Source organism: Cervus canadensis, chromosome 23 (assembly GCF_019320065.1).
Source record: "Cervus canadensis isolate Bull #8, Minnesota chromosome 23, ASM1932006v1, whole genome shotgun sequence".
Taxonomy (NCBI): Eukaryota; Metazoa; Chordata; class Mammalia; order Artiodactyla; family Cervidae; genus Cervus; species Cervus canadensis.
The window spans coordinates 53,469,269-53,493,907 of NC_057408.1; the positions used below are offsets into that span (position 1 = coordinate 53,469,269).

At 42.6% G+C, this 24,639-nt stretch overlaps 1 protein-coding gene across 24 annotated transcripts in view; it reads right to left on the bottom strand.

Moving 5' to 3' along the window:
* Positions 1–24,639, bottom strand: part of EPB41L3 (erythrocyte membrane protein band 4.1 like 3) — a 225,957-nt gene that overhangs the window by 7,253 nt on the left and 194,065 nt on the right. For 6 of the 24 annotated variants that reach the window (XM_043443963.1, XM_043443951.1, XM_043443955.1 and 3 more), the window contains 8 exons: positions 22,203–22,423; positions 12,942–12,995; positions 10,693–10,728; positions 10,430–10,495; positions 9,761–9,952; positions 2,326–2,400; positions 1,853–1,951; positions 151–852 (listed from right to left, as the gene is read on the bottom strand). In XM_043443963.1, the coding sequence (XP_043299898.1) occupies positions 151–852; positions 1,853–1,951; positions 2,326–2,400; positions 9,761–9,952; positions 10,430–10,495; positions 10,693–10,728; positions 12,942–12,995; positions 22,203–22,423 (1,445 nt within the window). The remainder of the gene's footprint in view (positions 1–150; positions 853–1,852; positions 1,952–2,325; positions 2,401–9,760; positions 9,953–10,429; positions 10,496–10,692; positions 10,729–12,941; positions 12,996–22,202; positions 22,424–24,639) is intronic. The other 18 variants (XM_043443969.1, XM_043443965.1, XM_043443973.1 and 15 more) reach the window with 13 other exon arrangements.

Genomic DNA, 24,639 nt, shown 5'->3' on the forward strand with positions numbered 1-24,639 from the left:
TTAACCATGAAAACAACCAAAAAGCTCGGGTTGGCGGCTCTCAACATAAGCCAAACAGCCAGAGAAACGGAAAGGCTGGGGTGGAAGGGCTGCCTCTGCAAACAGTCATGCTGGAATCGGAAACGGCGGCCCAAAGGCGGCCCCGGTTACCACGACTCGGGACGCGGCCGACTTGGTGACGACATAACGGGCAGTGGCGACGGTGACAGCCGGTTCCTGCGAGTACCTCCACTCAGACAGGCTCTTCCTGCGGGGACCAAAGGGCCCCACCTTCAAGGCCTCGGCCTCGGGCTCCGCTCGGCCCAGTCGCGGGCCCTCCAGGCCAGCATCCCTCCCGGGCACCTGGGCTTTCCCCACAGCATCGTCCTCCGGGCTCTGCCGTCGGGACTCGGCTTCCTTGATGGGGGCCAGCGACTCTGACAGCCTCCTCTTCGGGGTGTGGACCTCGGCCCCCCTCCTGGCCCTGTCCTCGGCTACAGCTCCCAGGACCTCGAACTCGGCCAGGACGAGGGGGGTCTTTATGGACTCGGCCAGTCCCCGCTCCACAGTGGAGGGCGACACCACCTTCTCGCCTTCTCTGCCTCTTCCGGTCATCGTGACAATTTTTCCAGACACGGTGTCATAGGACTTTCCGAGCGTGTATATCTTCTGCTTGTTCTCTTCCTTCAAGTGCATTTCTTGGGCCAAGTCTTCGAAGCTCTGCACTTCCATGGTGCTTGATCCTAAGAGGTCGGCGGGGATGTCACCAGTTCTACTGCTCAAGGTCACCACCTTGTACGTCACAGTCTTTTTCGAATCACCATCAGCTACCTCAGTGGGCACTTTGTCTACAATAACCCAATCCTCTGTGCCCTATATTTGAAATATAAAAGCTAAATTAGAAATTCTGATGGTATTTCATTTCTAAAATAAGAATCCTTTAAAAAAGGCAATCTAGATGAGAGCTACACTTGGGTCTGGGAGGTGAGTGTCCAGGGCAGGGGTTGTGATCTATTAATTACGCTGCAATCTCTTCTCATCTGAAATGTATTAACTCTAGCCTTCAACTCAGAGTACGGTCTATTGTAGACCTGCAATTTCAGACTTCTTGAAATACTTTAGTGGTAAATTTTACAAGGAATATATCTGATCTTGTACTCAAGGTCTGATCATTTTGTATTTCAAGATTATTATATAACCTTTTTTGAAGTTGTTGTACAAGTTATTAAGCCTTACTCAGGTGGACACAGAAAAGACTGTTTTCCATGTGAAATAGAACACTGCACTTCACATCTGTTGTTCTCACAAAGTACATGCTAGCATTTCCACAAACTTCTGCGAAAATCATTTTCCGTGTTTGTGAATTATATTTCCTTATATGGGTGCTGGAATCCACTCTAGCACTTATTATCCATAAATACTGAGTGCACCTGTGTTCCAGGCATGGTAATGAACTATTTCCCACTGTTAGCACATTGTCAGAGCCTCTTAAAAAATAGGCTATACTTGTCTGCACACTGTTCCGAACTTATTTACAACCAAAGTTCATTGTCTCAGGAGTTTGCCAGTTTCCTTAGTGTTAGTTCCAAAAAGGCAGAAGAAATAGGAGTTATGAAACTTCTGTATTTGGGAAGCCTATGCAGAGGTTAGCAGGTAACTTAGTCTAACAGGTTACAGAGGGAAGAGAAACCAAACCAGGAGCAGGGAGGCGAGTGCCTTGGTTTACATTTTGATCTCGGATGTTTTTTACTTTCTTATTTATCCTTGCCTGAAAACCTGAAGCTAGAATTGGAGGGGGCGGGGCTTAAGAAAGAAGATTACAGATCCATCTACAGACTGGTGCTGGATTAAATGAAATGAATTGAAAAGTAACCTCTAGGGTCGACGGGACAGTTTTCTGGAAAATGATTTGACGAGAGGTAACCACAGAGATTGCTGAGTCTCCTTCCTGAATTTTCTGTATCACACTGGGCTAGTGGGAAAACCAATAAAAGTTCAGAACTTTCAAAGTCAATCAAGGTCATCTGAATTAGCATGGCTCTATGGGTGAAAGAGACAGTAAAAAGGCTCAATAATATCATTACAAACTATAATCATAATGCTTCAATGACCAAACACAGACATAATCACTGAGAAGCAAAGGCCACAAAGAAATGATGGCTAACAGATAACTAAAATAGTAAGAAAATTCCGTATTTTCCCTCCCCGGAATCTAGGCAAAAATGATATACCTACCTTGGTGGCAAGCAAAGTAAATTTTAAAAGGAAAGAAAAAACTAAAGATATTTGAATGACACTGAAATCTGAAGAGCAATTCCCTCTGATTCCTTAATGTTTGTTTTTTACCTGAGACTCAAAGAATGGAGAGCTTCCTTGCTGCAAAAATAGAACCTTTTCAGAAATCTCCCTTTCTTCTTCAGTCTGTTTGAATAAAGGGGGTTGGGTGGGAGAGGAGGAAGCAAACAGTTTCCAAAAAAGCAAGTTAGGAAGAGAGCTCGTTTCTTGTGCTACACATATAATAGTCATTCTTTTTCTTTTCCAGAAGAATTACTGTTTGTTAATTTGGAAAATTAATCTCAAAGTTGAATAGTTACTTCCAAAGTGTAACAGATTATTCTGTGACTCTCCGGTGTTTTTAGAACTCAAACATTTCTCATTTCTACAAACACAGAACATGCAAGAGTGGAATAAAGGACTTCCTGGAGTCTCAATAAGTGTTTATATGGCTGTCATCTGCAATACTGTGGAAATGAGTATTCAAATGAAAACGCTAAGATTAAAAAAAAAAGTTAGGAATAAATCCTCCCTTCCATTTCGGACAAATTCTTGATCATACTCTGCATCAAGAGCTGCCTGATGCAGAGGAAGGAAATACACACGGATCACTGTATTACCTACTAATCTGAAAAACCCAGCCTAGCTTGAGGTCTTTATTCTACAAATAAACACAAAATATACTCAAGATTATAGCTTTTTTGAACTTCTATAACATGGTGAGTAATTCTGAAAAGTTAGCTTCAGAATATCTTGGTGAAGAATTAAGTATTTCAAATCGTACTTGTCTTTAACATATAAACTTAAGAAAAACATTACATATGCTACGTTAAAATAGGTGTTTTCCTTTTGTCTATTTTTATTTCTTTCTTTAGTATTAAAAAGGCATAATTCAAGGGACAATACATTAATTACTGAGCCTGTCTCTCTGCACAGGCTCAGTAGCTAATAAAACTCCACAGAATAGTGACAGAAAGGACATTTGGGTAAAGCAATTTAAAAATAATAACAGAGTTCAAAGTATCTAGATGAATGGAACTTTGAAAATAAAACTTGCTGTTTGTTAAGCAGTATAATTTTATCAGAGGTATTTAAAATTCCTATGTATGTGTTTACAAAGCTTTCAGTACTCTAATCATTTTCCTGCAAGAGGTTATAGAGGAGCATCTGGAATGTTCTCCAGAAGGACCTGCTGACAGATTCTGATAGCACTGCTCTCAGACGCTCCTTTTAAATAAGGAACAAAGAAGACATTTTGAAGGGGAAAAAAAATTCCTGTCCTGCCCCATTTTGGAGAAAGATATTGGAAGAGAAAAAATGTACCCTGTGGAATCATTAAATGTGGATTTATGCTTTAAACTTTCAATCAGAGCCTCTTTTTCCAAAAGAAATAAGAAACAGGAAGGAAAGGTTGAAATTATAGGTACTTTGCAGAATACCAAGACTAGGCTTCTAATTATAATCACTGAGCTAAATGTTTTTCCTAGGATGAAAGCTTAAAAAAAAAGACCCAGCAGCAGGAAAACAGTGGTTTTCAGCATATCCTGTTATCTGACATCAACTAAATTTTAAAAACTTCTGTGTCTATAATTAAAAACGTCCACATGGTCTGCATTCAGAACTGTGCATACCCTATAACAGAAAAGGGTAACATGAGGGGACAAATGCTACCATTAATCCTATGTATGATCAACTCCAACCCAGTGAGTTTGACTAAAGAGAAGTGAAGATGTATTGATAAAGAAAAGCTGATGATCAAGACATTTACTAGGGGTTAAAACAGAGTCTGCCTGCAATGCGGGAGACCAGGGTTTGATCCTTGGGTAGGAAAGATCCCCTGGAGAGGGAAATGGTAACCCACTCCAGTACTCTTGCCTGGAAAATCCCATGGATGGAGGAGCCAGGTGGGCTATAGTCCATGGGGTCTCAAAGAGTCGAACACAACTGAGCGACTTCACTTTCAAGACAGAGTCAGATGCACATTCTATTTCATTTAGTTACTTAAACATTCATGTCTGTGTCATAATTGGGACACAAGGCCCTACAGTGGCCTGCAAAATTCACAGAGCTGTTACTCGCTCATAAGGGTCTCTATGGAGCTGTGACTTTCATTTCTGCTTGGGTTGGGGGTTCTCAAAATTGGTTGTGCATTACAATTATGTGGAGAGCTTTTAAGTAAGGGTAATGTGTGAGGTGCACCTCTAATTAAATCAGACTCTGATGCAGAACCCAGGTATCAGTAGTTTAAAAGTCTTGTAGGTGATTGGAATATGCATCCAGAGTTGCACCCCAAGGTCTAAATGGAAAGTCACAGAAGTCAGATTCAGAGAATAAAGATGATTCTCTCTAGCATTTATAGATGATCCATGGTGAATGCATTTTTTTTGGGGGGGGGGGGAGCCCAATTTAAGGGCCATCTGAGACCTGAATAGCAAAGGTAAACCTGGACAAGAAAGCAGAAAAATGCATAAAGAGAGTTGATTCTAGGTATTCATGACAATTATGGTCTACAAAGTTGTCGTGAACACTGAATCCGTGAATACTGGTCTAGTGAATACCCAATCAATGAGCACGTAATTAGTGAATGCTGAGCCATGGCTCCTAGAGGAAAGACAGGGTCAGGTTCCTGGGTGCCTCTGGTCATGAAATTTTCATCAACTGATCAATGCATAACCTTGTTTTATGTGTGTTTCTGTTTAAAGACCACTTCTTTAATATATATTATTGATCCATTAACATCGAACTCACAGTCAGCAGCACTGTAACTTAATCCTGGACAAAGCTTACCTGACACACATGTTTTCCTATAGGGCACATCACAGCCTCCCTGTACTCGGGAACTAGAGAGCGCTTTAGTGCTATGCCTGGAGGTCATTTTAGACAGTGAAAATCACCAACAAGAACACAAAAAAGCAACAACAGGGCACTCAACAGGCTGTGAAAAGGACACCTGCTTACAGTATGAGACCTGAAACTTGCTACCTGTTCAACCTTATCTGGGAATGCCTTGAGTAACTATTTTTTTACCACTTTGCACCTGTCTGCAAATTATCATGAAAATGTTTAGTATTTTAGGATCACAATAAATTTCAGTGAGTACGTGAATGTGCACAATCTGGAATCCATGAATAGGGAGGGATGATTGTGCTAAGCTTATATACCAGTAAAACTGCCTGTCACCTTAAAAAAGGGGACAAATCTGCAAATTATCATGAAAATGTTTAGTATTTTAGGATCACAATAAATTTCAGTGAGTACGTGAATGTGCACAATCTGGAATCCATGAATAGGGAGGGATGATTGTGCTAAGCTTATATACCAGTAAAACTGCCTGTCAACTTACAAAAGGGGACAGCACTGGCAATGTGTAAGTGCTAACCTGTATTGCATTGTGGTTAGAGAATACGGAAATTCTCAGTATTCAAATAACCACGAAAGAATATTCCCCTGGTGGCTCAGACGGTAAAGAATCCACCTACAATGTGGGAGACCAGAGTTCAATCCCTGGATCGGGCAGATCCCCTGGAGAAGGAAATGGCAACCCACTCCAGTATTCTTGCCTGGAAAATTTCACGGACAGAGGAACCTGCTGGGCTACAGTCCATGGGGTTGCAAAGAGTCAGACCCAACTGAGCCACTAACACTTTCACTATTCCCCTGATATGGACTAGGCCTATGACTGCATCACAAAAAGGCTGCCATGGGACATATCTGTGGACAGAAGATGTACCCGACACCCTTCACATCTCATCCATCTACCCTCCATTCCATGGGCTCTATGTGCAGGTTTGTCTGTTTTACAAAGTTCAGGAGGATTTGCTATCATTTGCTTCTTTGGGGCATCGTGGCCTCGGGTGCTATGAACTCAAACATTTGAAATGTGAAACAACTGGTAATGAAATTCACACTTTACATTAAACATACATTATATTCTAAGAATATGATCCCATTACTAGCTTATTATATTTCCAACTCCTAATTTTCTTAATTGTTCATAAATTGGTAGCAAAATAGATTTACTTAGGGTTTGACCACCATAGATAAAGGAAAAAAGATGGTTCATTAAAAATCAGGGGTCATTATATTATTTTCCCAAAACAACACTTATATCACTGAGATTGACAAAAAAAAATCCAACTAAGCTTAGGGTCACTAAATCAAAGTACCATTACCCTTCTGACACAAATAATATTACTTTCAGATGTCACTTAAAAAAATAAAGTTAAATACCTTCTTTTAGAAATAATTAGACCTCTTTCTAAAACTGGCGAATTACTGTTTAATTAATTTAAAGTGAGATACATTAAATGAATGGGTAAGATCAAATGAGTAATTTATCTAGAAAAATATCTTGCCTCTAAGATGAATATCTTCTGTTTACGTGCTTTTAAACAAATATACTTTGCATATGCCTAGCTGGCTGGGAGGACACAATTATCTTTTGTGCTTTTCACACAACCAATAATGAAAGCCATGTTAAGTTTGAATACAGAAATGAAGAAAAATTTGAAGGATAAGAACTTGCAGGGTTATTCTTAGGGCTGTCTACACGGCCCTCAAATGAGTGGAAACTGGGTGTCATCCTCCTGGGGAGGAATGTCAGATGGAAGCCCCCAAGGCGAGGGAAATGGGCACAGTCCTGACTGCCCAGCCCAGGAAGGACCACTCTTCTGGGGCTTGAGGCCACTTAGAGCTGCTTTTTCAGAGCCCCTTTGATAACAGAGTTGATAACCCTTGTTTTCAAGAAGCTCTTCTTTACATCCAGCAAGTCTTCCTATAGTGTTTTCCCTTCTGGGTGGTAGAGAAGCCCTGAGGTACACCATCTGCATAATTGCTCAACAGATACTTGAATGCAGTTACTAAGTCAGCTGCTGATGCCTGGGCTACGGAACCCAAGTGCTTGCTCTTCTGCAGAGGACGTCTTTCCTCCTTTAATCCTTTTGTAAAAAAAAAAAAATCCTTTCTTAGGTCTATTGCAGTTTCTCTGCATCAACAAGGACATGGCAGCTGTTTCCATGTTAAGTTTAGTATTTCAAACCATCACTTCTTCAAGTCATTAACATTCTTTGGATTCATCAATGGGCTTCCCTGGTAGCTCAGGCGGTAAAGAATCTGCCAGCAATGCAGGAGATCTGGGTTTGATCCCTGGGTCAGGAAGATCCCCTGGAGAAGGGAATGTCAACCCATTCCAGTATTCTTGCCTGGAGAATCCCATGGACAGAGGAACCTGGTGGGCTATATATAGCCCATGGGGTTGCAAAGAGTTGGACACGACTGGGATCATCAATGTTATTCTCTAAGAATTAGAGGATTTAATAAGTGAGAAAAATTTCTTTTACAAGTCTAATGGCCTAGACTTCTACAGTCCCTGGTTTATTATCACCACTCTAACTTTTCCAAGCAAACTACCTGAACCTCCACTCAGAGAGCCTGCTACCTCCCAAGTCCTTAAGTGATAGCAGAGGAAGAGAAGCTTGGCTTTTTCAGTGGCAATTTATTTTGTGCTTTTGTAACTTAATCCTGTATCTGTCATCTTCAGAGCCAATGTGTCCTTCCTTATTTCCAGCCCTTATAGAAATAGGGTAAGCTAGTAGAATAGCTAGTGGGAAGCTACTATATAACGCAGAGAGCGCCTGGTGCTCTGTGAGAGCCTAGAGTGTGGGATGGGGTAGGGTGTGGGCGGGAGGTTCAGAAGGGAGGGGCCATGTGTATCCTCATGGCTGATTCACACTGTTGTACGGCAGAAACCAATGCAACATTACAAAGCAATTATCCTCCAATTCAAAAAAACATAAAATTAATAACAAGAAAGAAATAGGGTAAATCAAACTTGACCAATGATGGTAAAACTAATCTGACCATAACTCATGAATGGCAGTCTTAATGCAGGAACTACAATATTTTGGAAAATCTGAAATTTTTTGTTGTGAAACTCTAGACTATCTGAATGAAACTTGCAATGCAGGAGACCTGGGCTCGATTTCTGGGTCGGGAAGATCCCCCAGAGAAGGAGATGGCAATCCACTCCAGTATTCTTGCCTGGAAAATCCCAGGGACAGAAGAACCTAGCGGGCTATAGTCCATGGGGTTGCAAGAGTCGGACATGACTTAGCGACTAAACCACCACCACCATCAATGGTACAAGAATATTTCGGTCATCGGACTTTTCATTTATTCTGCATAAAAAGGCCTTTTTCAAAATGATTGAAATGGAGATACATCTTGTCATTTTTTAAAAAGTGGGACTGGAACTGTCAAGCAAGTCATGATTGTGGTCACTTTAGATAAACGGCTTTCAAAGGAAGTTTAGAAAATGACTAATATCTAAGCATTGCATATAGCTGTTGCTGCCGCCGCTGCTGCCAAGGCGCTTCAGTCGTGTCCGACTCTGTGCGACCCCATAGATGGCAGCCCACCAGGCTCTGCCGTCCCTGGGATTCTCCAGGCAAGAACACATATAGACTCCTGCTTAAAAAGGAGTTTTCTCCCATAAAGGCCTAAGTTTTAATTTTATTCTGTTCTATCCCATCTTCCTGGACAAATGTCTTTCAAGAAAGGAATCTTGGTAAGAAAAAAAGTTAATCAACGTGATGCTAGAAAGAAGCTGACTTTTAAAATGACTTCTTTTGACAGACAGATAAAGAAAGATGATACGTAATAGTCTACGGTCAGATTAGTACCACCACCAATGTGGGTCCTACACCAGGGGAGCCTTGAAGTCACACCAGCTGAATCCTCTCGCTGAACATTTAAAGAGAGTATTCGTTCTATGTGGAAAGCTCTTACTCAAAAAGACCTCTGGTGTTTACTTTTCCTCTTAAAAATAAAATAAAAACTGATTATAAATCATAATATAAATGTTTATATATATAAATCAGTTAAAATAACCAGTTTTTAAAAACTATATATATGTTATAAACAAAAATCTGGCCTTTACTTTCCCTCTTAAAAATCAAAACTGATTATAAATCATAATATAAATGTTTATATATAAGTCAGTTAAAATAACCAGTTTTTAAAAAACTATATGTATATATATATTATAAATAAAAATCAAATACCAGTAAAAGCCTGGTATAGTATTCTCAGAGGAAAATATGTCCTGAAATGTTATCAACTCCAGAACAATGTTCAGTCAAACATTAGACCATCTCAATAGGCCTCATCTTGCAAGTGATGAGAAGTATGTATGAGCCTTCAAGGCATTTCTTCAGGCAGCGGAAGTACATTCAGAAAAAGTGACAGTTAGTTCATTCATACAATAGGTCAGTCTCTCAGCCGTGAAATCTAGAATAAGCAGCCCTGCACAAGAGTGTCCTTGGTCATTCCAAGGCACCATGGGATGTGATCACTCACTCCTTGGCCACCCAATCATTTTACAGGTTATACACAGACAAGGGGTGAGATTCTATACTCAGAAGTCTTCCAGATCCCTTCCCTAAAGACCCTGTAGAGGAGCGACGCTAGTGAACAGAAGACGAGTGCAACCTGATGCCTGAATACCGACCTCTTCGGGTACTAGTGGCTCGATCATGGGCGCGTCCTCCTGCCGGGCAGCTAGTCGCACGGGGGAGGTGGAAAGCCTCTTTTCCCACTCGTTCGTGATGGCAGTGTCTGTGGAGGTTTCTAAAAAGGTTCTTTTCAGCTCACTAATATTGGTCTGATGTTTCATCAGGTCGTCTTGGGTTTTATCTAGCTCCTATATTCAGAATATAGAGAATCCAACAGTCAATGTTTTACATTTGATTTCCTTCCTGCACGTGCTCGCTCTCTTTTTAAAAGTAAAGTCGTTATCTCATTAGTAGTCAAAATAAAAAAAAAAAATTCTGATCAGGGTTCATGACACTACCACAAACACTCGGTGAAAATGTGATATTTCCAAGGAAAAGCGAGGGAAAACAAAATCTACATCACGCAAGCATAAAAATCAAAAGTTTCAAAGGTCAACTGTAAAGAGTGTAATTCACATGGGACCAGAGAATTAAAATAAATACACACACAGGAAAGGGGATCTACATCTGGGGAGACAGGAAAGAATCAAAGGAAGCAGAGAAGTCAACTGCACGTAGTCACAGGTGAGAACACGCCCTTCATGCATCATGGTACGAGCCCACAGGTGTGCCCCTGGAGGAGAACCCACACACACGAGCATGCACTGGTATATACCAATACCAACCTCTAACATAAGATTACTATGTTTGACATACACATTTTCACCCTTTATTCGCTTAATCAGACTATTCTGAAAAAAGGGGAAAAGAAAGGAAAGGTAAGGGACATGATAAGTCACGAAAACAAGTGCCACCCTGCGCACGGCAGCAACACACAGTCACCGCCACGGAGCATGCTGGAAGATCTGAACACTGGAGACCAACAGTGACTTATCACACGCTGCTTTTTTTTTTTTTTTTGGCTTTTGTTCCATTTTGAGTTTTCTACCTGTGCCTTGAGCTCTGCATCTTCCTCCTGGTCCGACTGCCAGCATCAAGAAAGAGCGGGAGATAAAAGTCTTACCATGCCATTGACTCTGAGATCGAAGGACGGGGTCTAGATAAGCCAGCTACACGGGGACACTTGTTCGCGCTTATATTAGAGGACATTTCTTTCTTATATGTGAACCACAGTGTTCTCACACACAAATTACAAAGCTTAATAAGATGATGAAAGCAAAAGACTCCGTGCTTGGTGGCTCTTGGATGCTTCACTTGGAGACGTCCAAGTATGACAAGCATACACCCTGCGTGGGAGGTGACAGCTAGGACTTGTCAGGATGTCCTTACATTAGCAACGGTTCAGGAAGTGTGAGGGGCCACATCAAAATTAAGATTCATCAAACGGCTATGAATACCCAATGAGGAGTGCTCTCTCTGAGTCAATTTTCAAAATAATCCTATGAGGTTAGCTACTATGATCCCCAATTTGTAGACTAGAGAAGTCAGGCACAGAGAACTTAACACAAAGGTTCTCACGTTAAAAAATTTCTTTAAACCTTGAATTTGTTGAGCCCATGTACTTTGAAACAAATTTAGGAAGAGGAGAGGGCTGATACTGGGTAACTAAGAAAGTTAAAATAAATAAATAAATAAACAAACTACCCTCAAGTCCAAAATCAACCATAAGAGGAGGTCCAGAGTGAAATTACGGGTGAGAAGCGGGTGATACGGGAGCAGGCTGCCTCCAAGGTGAGTCTGTCCGGGTTTCAATGGGAACCAGACTGTCTAACCTGAGCGCCCCACTCTGCACTACTGTTACAACCAGCTCCAGAAAAAAGAAGAGGAAGTATTTACAAAAAGTGTTAGAGGGCTGATGGCATGCTGACTCTACAATGGTGGTGGATTCATAGCTCTTCGTTTTATTTTTAAAATGCGTAATCTATCTATGTTACATGTCTTCACTTGCATGCTTCAAATCAATACAAACAAATTTTAAACTGCTAGAGAAATTTAAAGTAGTATTACTAAAATATTTTTCATTTATAGCATATGTTAGGGTTACAATGAAATTTGTTGAATATATCAGTAGCTACCTGTAACTAATTCTAACAAAATTAAGATGCAATTGGGACATTTGGCATAGAAAATGATTACACTGTAATCAGTTTATGTGTGACTGCCTAAAAGAAACTGGCTAATAATGTTCCAGTATTATCTTTAAATTAAAAAATAATGACTTCCTAGCTTTGAATTGAACTCTGGCATTTCCAAAGGGAAAAAACAATTAAACTCCACTTTGAAATGTTTTCCTGAACATATTTTCAATGAAATGATGTGTAAATACTACTTATAATCTTTTTAGTTCTTCCTAAATACCTAACTAGAAAATATTATGATTGGATAATGCAAAAAACAACCTAATATAAACACTATAGCAGAGTAAAAAATAAATTCTGTTAGCACTTTAGGAAATGAACATCTTGATTGCCATTACTATAGATAAATATTGTTTTTACAAATATTTTAATTAGTTGCTGGTAGAGAAGATTTAAAAAACAACAAGCCATATAAATATTTAATGAACCCTAAAAATTAATAAAGTTAAATAGTAGCACAGTTTCTCTCCTATCACTGGTCAATGTGATAATTTTTCTTTTTTTCCCATAAAGTACTAACAGTAATTTGCTAATTTTCTCTTCCTTGGAGAATTCATTTCTTTTGAGTAACGTAGACTATATCCAGCCAAACAAATGAGTTAAGAGAGGTATTATAATTTTAATAAGCATTCTGACCACTTGGAATTCTAAAATGTATTTGTATTCAGTCAACAAGCTACTTAAATTAATTGTGACCCTCCCCCCATGACTTCCCCTCCCATTATGGCTATCATACATAAACTTTCGGGTTAAGGGAATACATTTTTTTAAATGTATTATCAGTTTAGCCAAGAGTTCTCAAAATGTGACCCCACAACTGACAGAGTCACTGTCACCTGGGAATTTGTTAGAAATGTAAATTCTCAAGCCTACCCCAGACCTTCATCTGGAGAAAACTCCAGGTGACTCTGATGCAGGCCAGAGTTTGGGAACCAGCGGTCTAGGCAGCAGAATATTTTTAACTCTTATTATTAAAGGTAGCATTTCTCTCCACTCTAAATGCCAATATGCTAAATGCAAGCTGCTAAATAAACACTGAGCTGGCCCTCAGAGCACATTCATAAGGCAACTGGCCGAGCCCCTCGGTTATAGCACCAACCTCAGTGGCGGTGGTTTCCCCGTCAGCTGCCGTGTCTGTGCGCTCACTGTCCGTCTGTGGATGGCAGAGGTGACCAGGTTCCAGGAGGAAGGCAGGAAGAGAAAACAAATCATCTGGTCAAAGCGGGCATGCCCGGGTCCGAGAGCCCAGTCCCTTTCCCTGTGCCCTGTAAAATCGCACTACCTTCCCACAAGAACACAGGTGCAAACAAAAACCAAAGGAAGGCCAGAGCCAGGTCCCATCAGCAGAGACACTCAGAGGGAGACCAGGGGCACACAGCCTGCCTGAACCGCAGGACGTGCGTTAGCCAGGGTGCCGTGTCTGCTGCCGTGGCATTCTCCCGCCCTTTTAACAGAAAGCCCAGGAAAGATCTAAAAACGTTCAATGCAAATACAATTGCAGTTTATATAATTTAAAAAAATTCTAGTGTAATGGGTCACATTTGAAAGGTAAATAAACATGTATGTTTAAATAAAAAGCTACTATAATAGTCACTGGACTTTCGGCCCCTCATTTTTTATATCATTTTGACAATTTGCATCCATCTAAGACCATCAGGCTGTCTGTATTACCTTTTAATTATAAAAAGCCCATGCCAGTGACTCCGGTCTATGTGTTACAAATGAAAAGTGTAACTTTAACTCTCAAGCAGCATTGCTAACTAGATATTTTAAAGACGATATATTATTTATTTTGCCCCACCCTCCAATAGAAAGAGGTATATAAAGGTATGGAATTTGATATCTTATTCCAAAATAAACATTCAAATGAAGCAAATAATGAAAAATAAGGAGAGAGGGAGGGAGAGAGACATTTAGTTGGAAACGAATAAAACAAAGCACAGCATTTTACAGAGCCCAGGTTTTCACGGGAGAATTACAATAGGAATTTCAGGACTGATTTTTCATCTGTCTTACAGACGTTTACGGTTTAGAACAAACACTTTTAATTTTTTTTTTTCCGGAGGAGAGAAGAGCCACGGCCATTGAAACAGAGACCTAAACGTCTTACATAATATCAACTGACTTTCCCTTCGCGATTAGCAACTATTAAAATTCCCTTGAATGAAGCTGTGTGATTAATAATTTGTAAACGACCATCAAAACTCGGGGTTCAAAGGCTGTGAATCTGCCTCTTAGATCTTTCACTGCAAAGAACATGGGTTATCAAGAGGGAGGGCTGGGACACGGTTAAGTTGACACAACTTTTGGCCGCCTTGACTTTTTGACCTGCTCCCAAGCTTTCATTTCCTATATTCCTGAAAGAAAAGGAGCTGTCGCTCATGCTTGCCCTGTGCTCCTGAGTCTCCATCCTGGCAACCTCCTCCCGTGCCTAAGCGGGGCAGGAAACCCTTTCCAATAGGTTGGTAAAGAAACCACACTGAGAGCTGTCATGACCCAACCATCTTGGCAACACCTGGCAGGGGGGTGGCTATTCATTTTCTTATCAGGTGATCCCTGCTGGTGCATTAGCATGGCTTCACCAACCGACAGTCTAGGGCAAGGCCGGTTTGATTTAGGAAGACAGAGGCAGGTTGCTGTTGAAAGGTACGGAACAACTCAAGGAAAGCTTAGGCTTTCGAAAACAAGTAAGGACTTGGTTCAGAGGGCTAACTAGTTGTGCCAAAGGCCTCAAAGGTTCTTGAAATTATTTCTTTTCCCACTTATGTTACTTCCCCTATGGCTTTAGAATTCACTTCAGCAGCGTTCCAAGCATCTTGGCACTGGAATTACTGCCACGGTTGATAATAAGAGGGAAGGGTCTCATGTCAGAATGATACCAGCTCTAATTCTTGCTATTTAACTCTGTGGCACGAGGGGAGTGCTTCACATTTGAATTCCCATTTCCTTCTTGGAAAATGGGGAAATTAATAGCCCTAACTGTATAAGGTAATTGATACTAAGTCTTTATACACTACCTGACAGACTCAGAGCTAAAAGTGCCTATAAAATTATAAATATTAATGTGAATATAATACTGGGTTGGCCAAAAGGTTCACTTGAGTTATGGAAAAATCTGAACAAACATTTTGGCCAACCCAACATTTCCCAATTATTGCTATTATTTTTCCGAGGTATACACAAATAAATAGTAGCTTAGGTCACATCTAAGCTCCCTTAAATTCCTTAGAACCTAGTCAGTCAGTCATTCAACAAACACAGTGCCTGATCAATAAACTGAAGTCATAAAGGCTGAATAAGCAACTTTTACAGCAACTGTTTGGAGAAGGAAATGGCAACCCACTCCACTATTCTTGCCTGGAGAATCCCATGGACAGAGGAGCCTGGCGGGCTACGGTCCATGGGGTTGCAAAGAGCTGGACAGACTGAGCAACTGAGCGTGACTAAGTAAAACTGCAAAATGCATGGTGCACCATGGACTATCATATGATGTGTTTACACAATTTAAAATGTTAAATCAGGTGATCAATCTTTTCCTCCAGATTTAATCCATCTCCTTTTTTTGGCATCATCAAAAAATTCCTCACAAGTTGACACATAATTATGGTGAACTAAGTTCATCTTATATCTCTTGAGAGATGTAGATGATTTAGTATTCAGCCCCTCCTTATTTGAGCCAAATTCTAGAAGGACAAAAGAAAAAAATGACCAACAGCTCTATAGTTTGAAAGGATTACAACTCTCTACACTGGATTTCACTCTTGAGCAGGGCTGGGACTAATGAAGCCTCGGCCACATGCAACAAATGTAAGCAGGATGACAAAATATTTAAAAAGCGTTCCAGTCATTAGTGATTTTGCAAAACGAAAGTGACAGAGCTGAACTGTATGTTACAAAGTCACCCGGTTTTGCTGCCAAAGTGCTTGAGGCCCAGGGAAGAAAACAGGCCGTGTCAACAAATGGTGATTTTTTTTTTTTTTTAACTGAATGACCTACATCTGAGTTTTCTAGCTCAGCATGAACCAGAGCACATAGCTCTTAACATTTGGGGTTAAGAGGCGACACTGAACAGATGGCCAAATACAAGGTCATGTGGCAGGAAGCTGTCATGGGTGGCCGGGAAGGCTGCCGAGGCCAGAGCTGGTTCACGGTCTCAGGGGTTTGCAGGAACAAGGAGGGTTTATGACACGCCAGCCACGCTGCCACCAGCTTGCGAGGAGTAAGTGCTGTGATTTGTTTTGCTGATGTAACGCAGACATGCCCAAGTGGAACATTAATTTTCATGCACTGATTACAACAAGATGTATACCCTGGATTAGGCACAAGATCTGTGTGGTTGGCTACATAAAAGTTCAGTTATTTAACAATGCAGAAGAACATAAAATGGCAATCTTTTTGCCTTCTGTGAGCTGGATGACTAACTCCATTGCTAAAGGAATAGATGTCCGGGTTGGAAACCAGTTAATAGTACAAACAGCCTTTGTAGATGATATTGTGTTCTTAAAGACTGTACGTTTAGACCTACATTGCTTGATAATGCTTCTACTATGAGAAACAGATATTCAAGCCTAGGATTTAGAGTGGTTTTTCTCTTAAAATATTTTCCATGTGTGAAAATAGTTCTCTAATAGATAAGATTTGGAGCTAAGTCATATAGGATCCAAGAACCTTGCAAAGGGCTCTTAGGCAATATCAAATTGAAAGCCTAAACTTTTCTTTAGAACATCTCTCAGGTCATTACCATTTTTTCCCTGCTGCTGCAAAGAAATGGTCATGATAACTATATATAGATGCTTACACACCTCACAATGCTATACACTCACAGGTGTGCTGGAATTATCATTTCTAGCTGAGCACAGACCTGAATAGACTTTCTTTCCTTTTTAAAGTGCTGCTTTGACTTTGTGATTTTTTTTTTTCTAACTGCTAGGTGTATCGAGTTTGTCTCCTGCCACAAAACCCTTGTTTTGTGGGAAGAGAATTACTGGAGGAGCCGGGGGCAGGTGTAGGTGGGGGCGGGGAAGGAGGGGTGTCAGCCAGAGGCCTGTTGGCAGCTTCTGTGCTTTTCCCTGGCGTCTATTAAAGGCTGCACAAAGGGAAACCGCTGGGCTGTTCACGTGCCCTGCAGTGGTGGGAAGGGGAGCAATTAAAAGCAAAAACCACCAGCTACCACGTCACCTCCCCCAGTGGCTCGGATGAGGGATGGGGGTCAGCCCGCTTTCACGGATGGAGGTGGAAGGCTCAAGTCCTTTCCTGGCTGCCAGCCTGAGGCTCATCCACCAGACTGTCCTCACGTGGGTGGATCTGGGGCTCACACTGGCCTGACAGCATGGTTGCCTCCCAATACCTGATCTGGCATTGCTTGCACTCAAGCAATTTCAGCCCATTTTTATTTTATGGTGTATAGAAACCTAAAATGAGTCTCGCCCCGACTGTGTTTGAAAACCGCTGTTTTCAACTTCAGCTGTTTCTGCTCCTGTTTCTGCCTGCCAATGACCGACATCGCTGGGTGTTTTAAAAGGCTCCAGCCCATCTTTCTGACTCAACACACCCACAGGATTGGACTTTCCTCCAGGAGTCACAAGGACGGCCTGGCAATGACAGTCAAAGAGTTGTGGGGGCATTTCAGAACCTCCAGGGAGGAGAGAGAGGCATTTACAACCTTGCAAAGCCACCCTGATGGTGATGATGCACTCTCAAGGGCGGCACCCTTTCCCCGCACCTGGAGCATCCTTTACCTGCCGCGTATCAGCCCAGAGCATCACTGCATCAGGACGCGTTTTGGTACCTCACCTCGTCTAGCTGAAAAGTCACTCTGTCTGTCTTCTGTGTCCTTTCCTTTATTGAATGGTAACTAAACAGAGCCTTTTACTTGACCCTGAGTTCCTACAGAGCGAACGGGTTGTTTATGTCCGATGGCCTCCTGGCTGAGTCCTTGCCCACTCGCGGGAGCCGGCGGGTGGCAGCACACTTCTGGCCGGGCTCAGCCTGCTGCATCCACATGGTGTTGTGCCTAACCCCGGGGCTGGGGGGGCGCATCCCCGGCACACAAAACCTCTGCACAGAGTGGCACAGACGGTAAATGAGGCTCTGAAAGGAGGACCACTATCGCAGCAGCCGTCTACCAAGTGTTTCGGACCGAAGCCCCGAACACGACAGGGACGTGTGTGCTATGCCGAGGTACACACCTCTTCCTCTGAACTGTCATTCGGGTCACTGTCTAGTGAGGCACTCAAGGAGGCCGCCTTGGGCTCCAGGTAGCAGAGGCACAGAGCCAGAGGGAAGGAGAGAGTGAGGGCATAGGGCACTGAGAAGGAGGCGGAGAGCAGGAAGAAGAAGATGAAGAGGAAGCAGGGCACGAGGGAGGGCGAGCGGATGGGGAGGTAATGCTGCAGGCTCTGGGGCAGGAGGGCGCTCTCGGACAGGTTGGGGAAGGACAGGTAGCCATCGTCATCCAGGAGAGAGGGGAAGGACCCAGGGAGCTGCAGGGAGAAGGAAAACAGGGTGGCCCCTCTGCCCGGCTGTGGTTTATAGCTGAGAGCCACGTCGCGGTCCCCCGGGCACGGCTTCCCTCGGCCGTCAGGGTCCGAGGCGGGCTCCCCGTGCTGCTGCCTGGGGTCTCGGGCCGGCTCGACCCCCGGTGGGGGCTGCCCGTTCTCCTTACACCTCCTGCGGAGCCCTGTGGGGGATGCAGGGGGACGGTGGGCTGATGAGGGGGGCGGGGGGCATGAGTCGGTGCCAAGGTGCCCAGGTGACTGATGTGAAGGACAGCGAGAGAGACAGAAAGTAGCAAACAGAGGTGCAAAAGGACAAAAAGAAAACTGCAATTAGTTAATTTTCTTATGGGTACCGATCAAAAATCGTCAAAACAAGAATTTCAGCACTGGGGTCATTCATGAATCTTAAAGCATTCGAGGTGCATGCCAACGCTCCCATGAAGGGCCATCATTTTCCCCATTAGACTCTCAAGCCAAACATAGGGTGGGTTTTAAAAAAAGGTTAGAGGGGAGGATACGGAAAATCTCAATATCTACATGTTTCATATGATTCAAAACTTGTTTTTAGACTAACAGCTCCATGAATGGTTAGGATGCTGAGAGAAAACATATCTCTGATAACTTAAAACCAAGACTTTCAATAACTTCTCCTGATATCCAGCTCCCAGGTCTGTCATGAGGGTGCAACTGGATTAAAATGACAGTGAATCCAATTTGTGGTCATTTAAAGCAAAATCTCCAGCATCACCTTTCCTTGGTTAGTCGATGATAGCCAAAACAAGGTGGGTTTCCAAATCAAGAAGTTTCTGGCCCCATTCCTATCTGTAAGCAGTTCCCATCAGGGAAATCCACAGTGGACACAGTAGGAACACGAAGTCTTCGTGAAGAACCGAGGCTCTTCTGAAAACTTCTCTTCCGGCTCCGTTTACCCATGGTGTACATGCAGCAGCTTGAAGCAGTGGTTTCAATAAGCTAACGAGCCAAAAGCACTGTGTTTTCTTGTGATATGGTTCATCAGCGTTTACTTTGTATCATTTGTGATCCATAAGTAATAGAAAGACACAATCTCCCAGTCTTCTGCATATTCTTAGCAGAGGAGTGGTGCGTTTCATCTACCCGGTTTGAGTCCTTAAGAGGATGATCTAGGCCAGCATCACCATGAGCTTGCTCCCGGGGAGGGCTGTGCAGGGTTATGTGGGCACGTGAGGCTCTTCACACCTTCCCTGGCCCCACGGTCTCTGTGACCACAGCCATCTTTCTCTGCAGGTGGTGGGGGACTGCTGAGTGAGGGGGTGGGGTGGGCGGCAGGTGTGGGGAGAGGAAGCAGGCAAAGGCCAAACAGGACCTGGGCATACTGTAGAGGCTGCCACCACCAAGGAGTTACAAGACAAGGTTACCTGGAGCCTGAAGATGACCACACTTCCACTATGTGTGTGTGTGTGTGTGTGTGTGTGTGTGCAGGTGTGTACGCACATGTGTGTTTTTGCCTAGTGTCCTGATAGCGTGGACATTACCCGGCTTGCTTTGTGGTGGTTATCCAGCTCCGACTTGGTAAATATAGAGGCAGAGGGTAAGAAAATGCATAAATAAAATGATAGCATGGATCTACTACAATGCAGAAGTGCCTCTGTTTTGCTATCAGGCAAGTATGTCTTTTCCTAATACTCACATTTGACGTTAAACATTGCGTCTTACGCAAGACCCTGCACAAATCTCATTGAACTGAGCATAGTGCGAAAGTTAAGAACCGCTGTCCTCCCTCAGAAGGCTGTCCCGTCACCTGCGGTGATCATCAGTGGGGAAACACGCTCTCAAAGGAATCAGGGACCAGTCATTTAAGTACTGTTTTCAGTAACACACCTTCATTTTGGTTAAAAAAATAAAACGAGTGTTGTGCTCCTTTCTGAAGATGGAGAAAAATGAAATTACAGCTTAATCTTTTACATTGCTGATTAGAGTCTGTTTTTTAATTTTTTTTTTAAAGAGTGGTTTTTAAAAACAGCTTTGCGGTGGCAGGGGGTGGGGGGTGGGGGTGGAGACAGCATGCAGTTACTGCAGCAGGAGCTTCGGGCCCCAGCCTCTCAGAAGGTGAATGGGTCACAGTATTCTGACCCTGACAGCCACAGTCTCCTTTGTCTTTCTATTCTTCGGTGGCATAAACGGCACCAAGTGACACCGGCTTAGGGCTCCATCTCATGTAAACAAATCCCTGATCTTTTAAAATCAATAAAGTAGGAGTGGATCATTTTGGAAGCAAAGGACAAGTCATTTACTTTTATAGGGCACTTCATCTTATTCGGCTTCCCTGGTGGCTCAGAAGATAAAGAATTTGCCTGCTAATGCAGGGGACCTGGGTTTGATCCCTGGGTCGGGAAGATCCCCTGGAGGAGGGCATGGCAACCCACTCCAGTATTCTTGCCTGGAGAATCCCATGGACAGAGGAACCTGGTGGGCTACAGTCCACGGAGTCACAAAGAGTCGGACACAACTGCGACTAACACTTTAATTTTCATCTTATTTACACATCCCTGAAAGTGGAGTGTTAGCCTGGGCGACTTCCAGAAATCATAGGAAGCACTGGTTTTCAAGTATATTATCATCTTCTGATCAAGACCTAGTTAAAACCCGCCTTAACTGAAAAGGAGGAGGTGTGTGAAAACGAAATTCAGAATAATGCACAGTTTTGTAGCTAAAGTGAGCCAGATATCCTTGTTGTTACGTCCTGTCTTTATTTTTGAGTTTGGCAAATAAGCTAATCTTACCCTAAGAAAAGGGCTGTACACTGGGTCACTGGGATGTTCTATCATAAACAGAATGATGATACGTTTGCCAGTCTGCCCGTTCAGAAGTCACTGTTGAGTTCTTACCAAAAGGAGTATTTTCTACAGAGCCCCAGGGGAGATTCCCACCCCAGCCTCTATATCTGAAGAGCCCACCCGCAAAAGAGCACTTTTGAATCAAATTTACCCCAATTTTAGCATCACCTCTGTTACACAGCATTTTTATTCTGTGGTTTCCTTTCCCCCTGTACATTCCTGGATTTCCATGATTAATACATATAAACCTCCTACTGTGTTTTTTGAGTTTTATGGGAGCTGCTCTGCGAGATACATAACCTGAAACCAGAAAGATGCTATCTACATGTTTTTTGACATTCATTTTCTCAAAAAGTTGCTTTGTAGTGTTGGAGCTCCAGAAATAATCATAATGTTTATTTTTTAAAAATAAATTGAATTTCAGATGAAATGAAGTGACTGAATTCAGCGAATCAAGCACCCTGGAGAAATGACTGCCAAGTTCACCCTCCGTCTACCCTGGGACCTTCTGCCTTAACCCTTTTCCAAAATATATCCACTGGCTACTTTGATGATGAGGTTAAAATCAAAAGACTAAGAGAGAAAACAGTGTATGAAAATGCAGGTTGTGGTCACTTAGTTACTTGCAGCCAAGAGTATGGCAAAATCAATACTGTACATCTAGATAAATACACAGCCCTTGGGTAGGAGAATGGGGCCAGAAACAAAGAAAACAGCTTTAGCGGCAGTTCTGAATTGTAAGCCCAAACATTAATAAATGTGTTAATATGCCACCAAATGTATTTTTAAGATCTACAGACAGGACAGCTGTTGAAAGTCTTACGTAGCACCTAAGTCGTTCAATAAGAAGTTTCAAAAAGTTAAAAAGGGATCTTTCAGAGGAAAACTGTGGACAGAAGAAATAATAAAGACTGGTAGTATGAATGTGACTAACGCTGAGCTATGAGCCAGCCTGTCTTATGCACACACTCCTGCTTCACACTCTCAGCACCATTCAGGAGTTCTCTGGAATCTGCAGGAGCCCTGGGAGGCAGAGGGGAGATGTACCTTTCCCTCATGCCGGATGGCAGCGACCGGCGTGGCTTCCTCTGCTTTTTTCCGTCTCTCCTCCTCCTCGTCCCGCTCCTCTTCGGCCTTTTTCTCCGGAGTCACAGTGGTGATCAAGTTGGTCTGAGACATGCCCTTTGTGGTGATGTACTGGCCAGTACCAACCTCTGCAGCGGACACAGAATCCTTCATGTATATTTCATGGTTTTCATTCACTGACGCTAAAAGCAGATACAATCGGAGAAATAAAGTCCGAGATAGTTAAGTCAGAAGAAGGATGGACGCCACCCATTGTCCTATTACAGGAAAAAACAAAAAAACCCCCCATAAAGCACCAGGTTTCTCTTCAAAAGACACATCAGCGTTGCAGGTATTCTCATCTAAGCAACACCACAGTTTCGTATTTCTGTCACCCGTAACTGCGTCTAAGCGTGATTTCAATGCTCATCTCTTGAAGCCACCAGCAGTGTTCATCCACTCGCAGGCTCTCTGGTAAGCATGTGTGTGAGGGTGGATGTGAGTGGAAAGAGGGGGCTACTGAGCGACTGCTGAGCCTCTTTCCCACAGAGTAAACCGGCTGGGCAGCGGCACTCAAGGCAAGTTCCACAACTAACAGTAGACAGACAACGGCCCAGTACACTTGACTTTGAACACATCTTTGGAAGTGCCAGTCATTGAGGAGCACTGAATTTTTTTTTTATTATTATTACTATTGCTACTACTACTATTGTTATTAGTGGTTGAAAAGTCTCTCTCTCCTACAATATAAAAGCTACCTAAGTGATACTGAAAAGCAGCCATCTCAGCAGAGGTGATGCAATGCGGATGGCAACTCTGCTCAACTGAAGTGCAGAAATGTTTTAATTTTTACTGCATTTTAAAAAGACTGCCACGATGTGCATACATTCATTCAACTCTGCTATTTGGGGAAAGGAAGACAAACATTGCTAATGAAATTCATGCAACTGCTAAGCATGCAAACGTAAGAGATTCAAGACCCAGCCTTTCCTCCCAGCTAAAATGTCTTAGTGAAAGAGATACCTGATTTAGTTATATTTTTGAAATTTGTTACTCATTCTTTTAGGTTTTAGGTACTATAAAATTTACTAAAATTTAGAAAGGTAGCTTTTCAAATCACAGGCAAAATTTAATCTGCTTTCATTTTTTGGGGAGTTAAAAACATAAATGTAAGAAAAAAACTCTGAAATCCTTTGAACAGTAAACCATTTCACTAAAATACCTTCACTAAGATATTTTACATCTCCATCTACTGACGAAAAAGCTTGTATGAGACACAGTTTCCTAAAAAGGCTTGTTAGGCTTTTCTCATAGAAGATGCAACCTTGCAAAAAGCAGTAGCTATTCCAACATGCAGCCGTGGTCCCCCACGCAGCAGCGCAGAAAACATACGAGAACTGGCAGGACCCCAGAGAGTGAGAGACAACACATACTAGCGTCACTTTTGGGCAGGGAGAGAGAGACAGAGGACGGAATTAGTACACTGGTTTCACAACTGGCTTGTCTTCTCAGCAATCACCATCACACAGAGGGTCACAAGGAAAACAGCATTCACAGCAAATGTGTCCCCTTGGGTTCACATCACAGAACCACGTGAAGGGCATTCAGGGGAAAAAGCTGTGATTCTACACGAGTTCCTCCAGTACTGACTTGAAGAACACACACCCGTTTACATAGATGCTTTAAAGAAGAGCAGATGAGACGATACAGGGAGAAGGTGCCACTGCGAATGTGAACTTTCAGAATTCAACTTTGAACATCCTAGTAAACAGTGTTTCCCGAAAGTTTGGTTCTCAGAGATTCTAAAAATGGGATACTCTTCTAGAAGGTAGGGGAAGGTAACTGACCTTCTTCATAGGCCAGCTCACAAGAGCCTAAAGAATGACTCTCAATATACCTGCTGAGGTATCAGGATCACATCTGGAAAAAGACCGCTTTCACCAGCGTCTTATTCATTCTTTGCGATGACTCTGCCAGAGGTGGCCAGGATGCCATCTCACAGACGGCGCCTAACGCTGGGACCGGCAGACGGTCAGCCACTCACCCACTGCTGTCCAAGGAAAGGGTCTGGACGCGGGTCTGGATTTATCCACACCAGGTGAGCGTTCTTCCCACTTCACTAACGGAACTTATACGAGGAACAGAGCACTAATAACACAAGTTTGACTCCCTCTATAAACTTTTTAAAAATTTCTATAAACTTTTTATAAAGTACTCCATTGGGACAATATAGTCTTTTTCCACTTTATGTGTGTTCTTTTTATTCACATCATTAGAATCTGCAAACTGCAAAAGGAGTTCTTGGTCATGCCAGCAAGTCAATTTACACAGACTTCCTCTTCTTTTCTTCAGTCTGCTCACTGCCCACCCTCCTTATTCCACTGTCACTGCAAACTCTTTGGTATATATTTTTCTAACT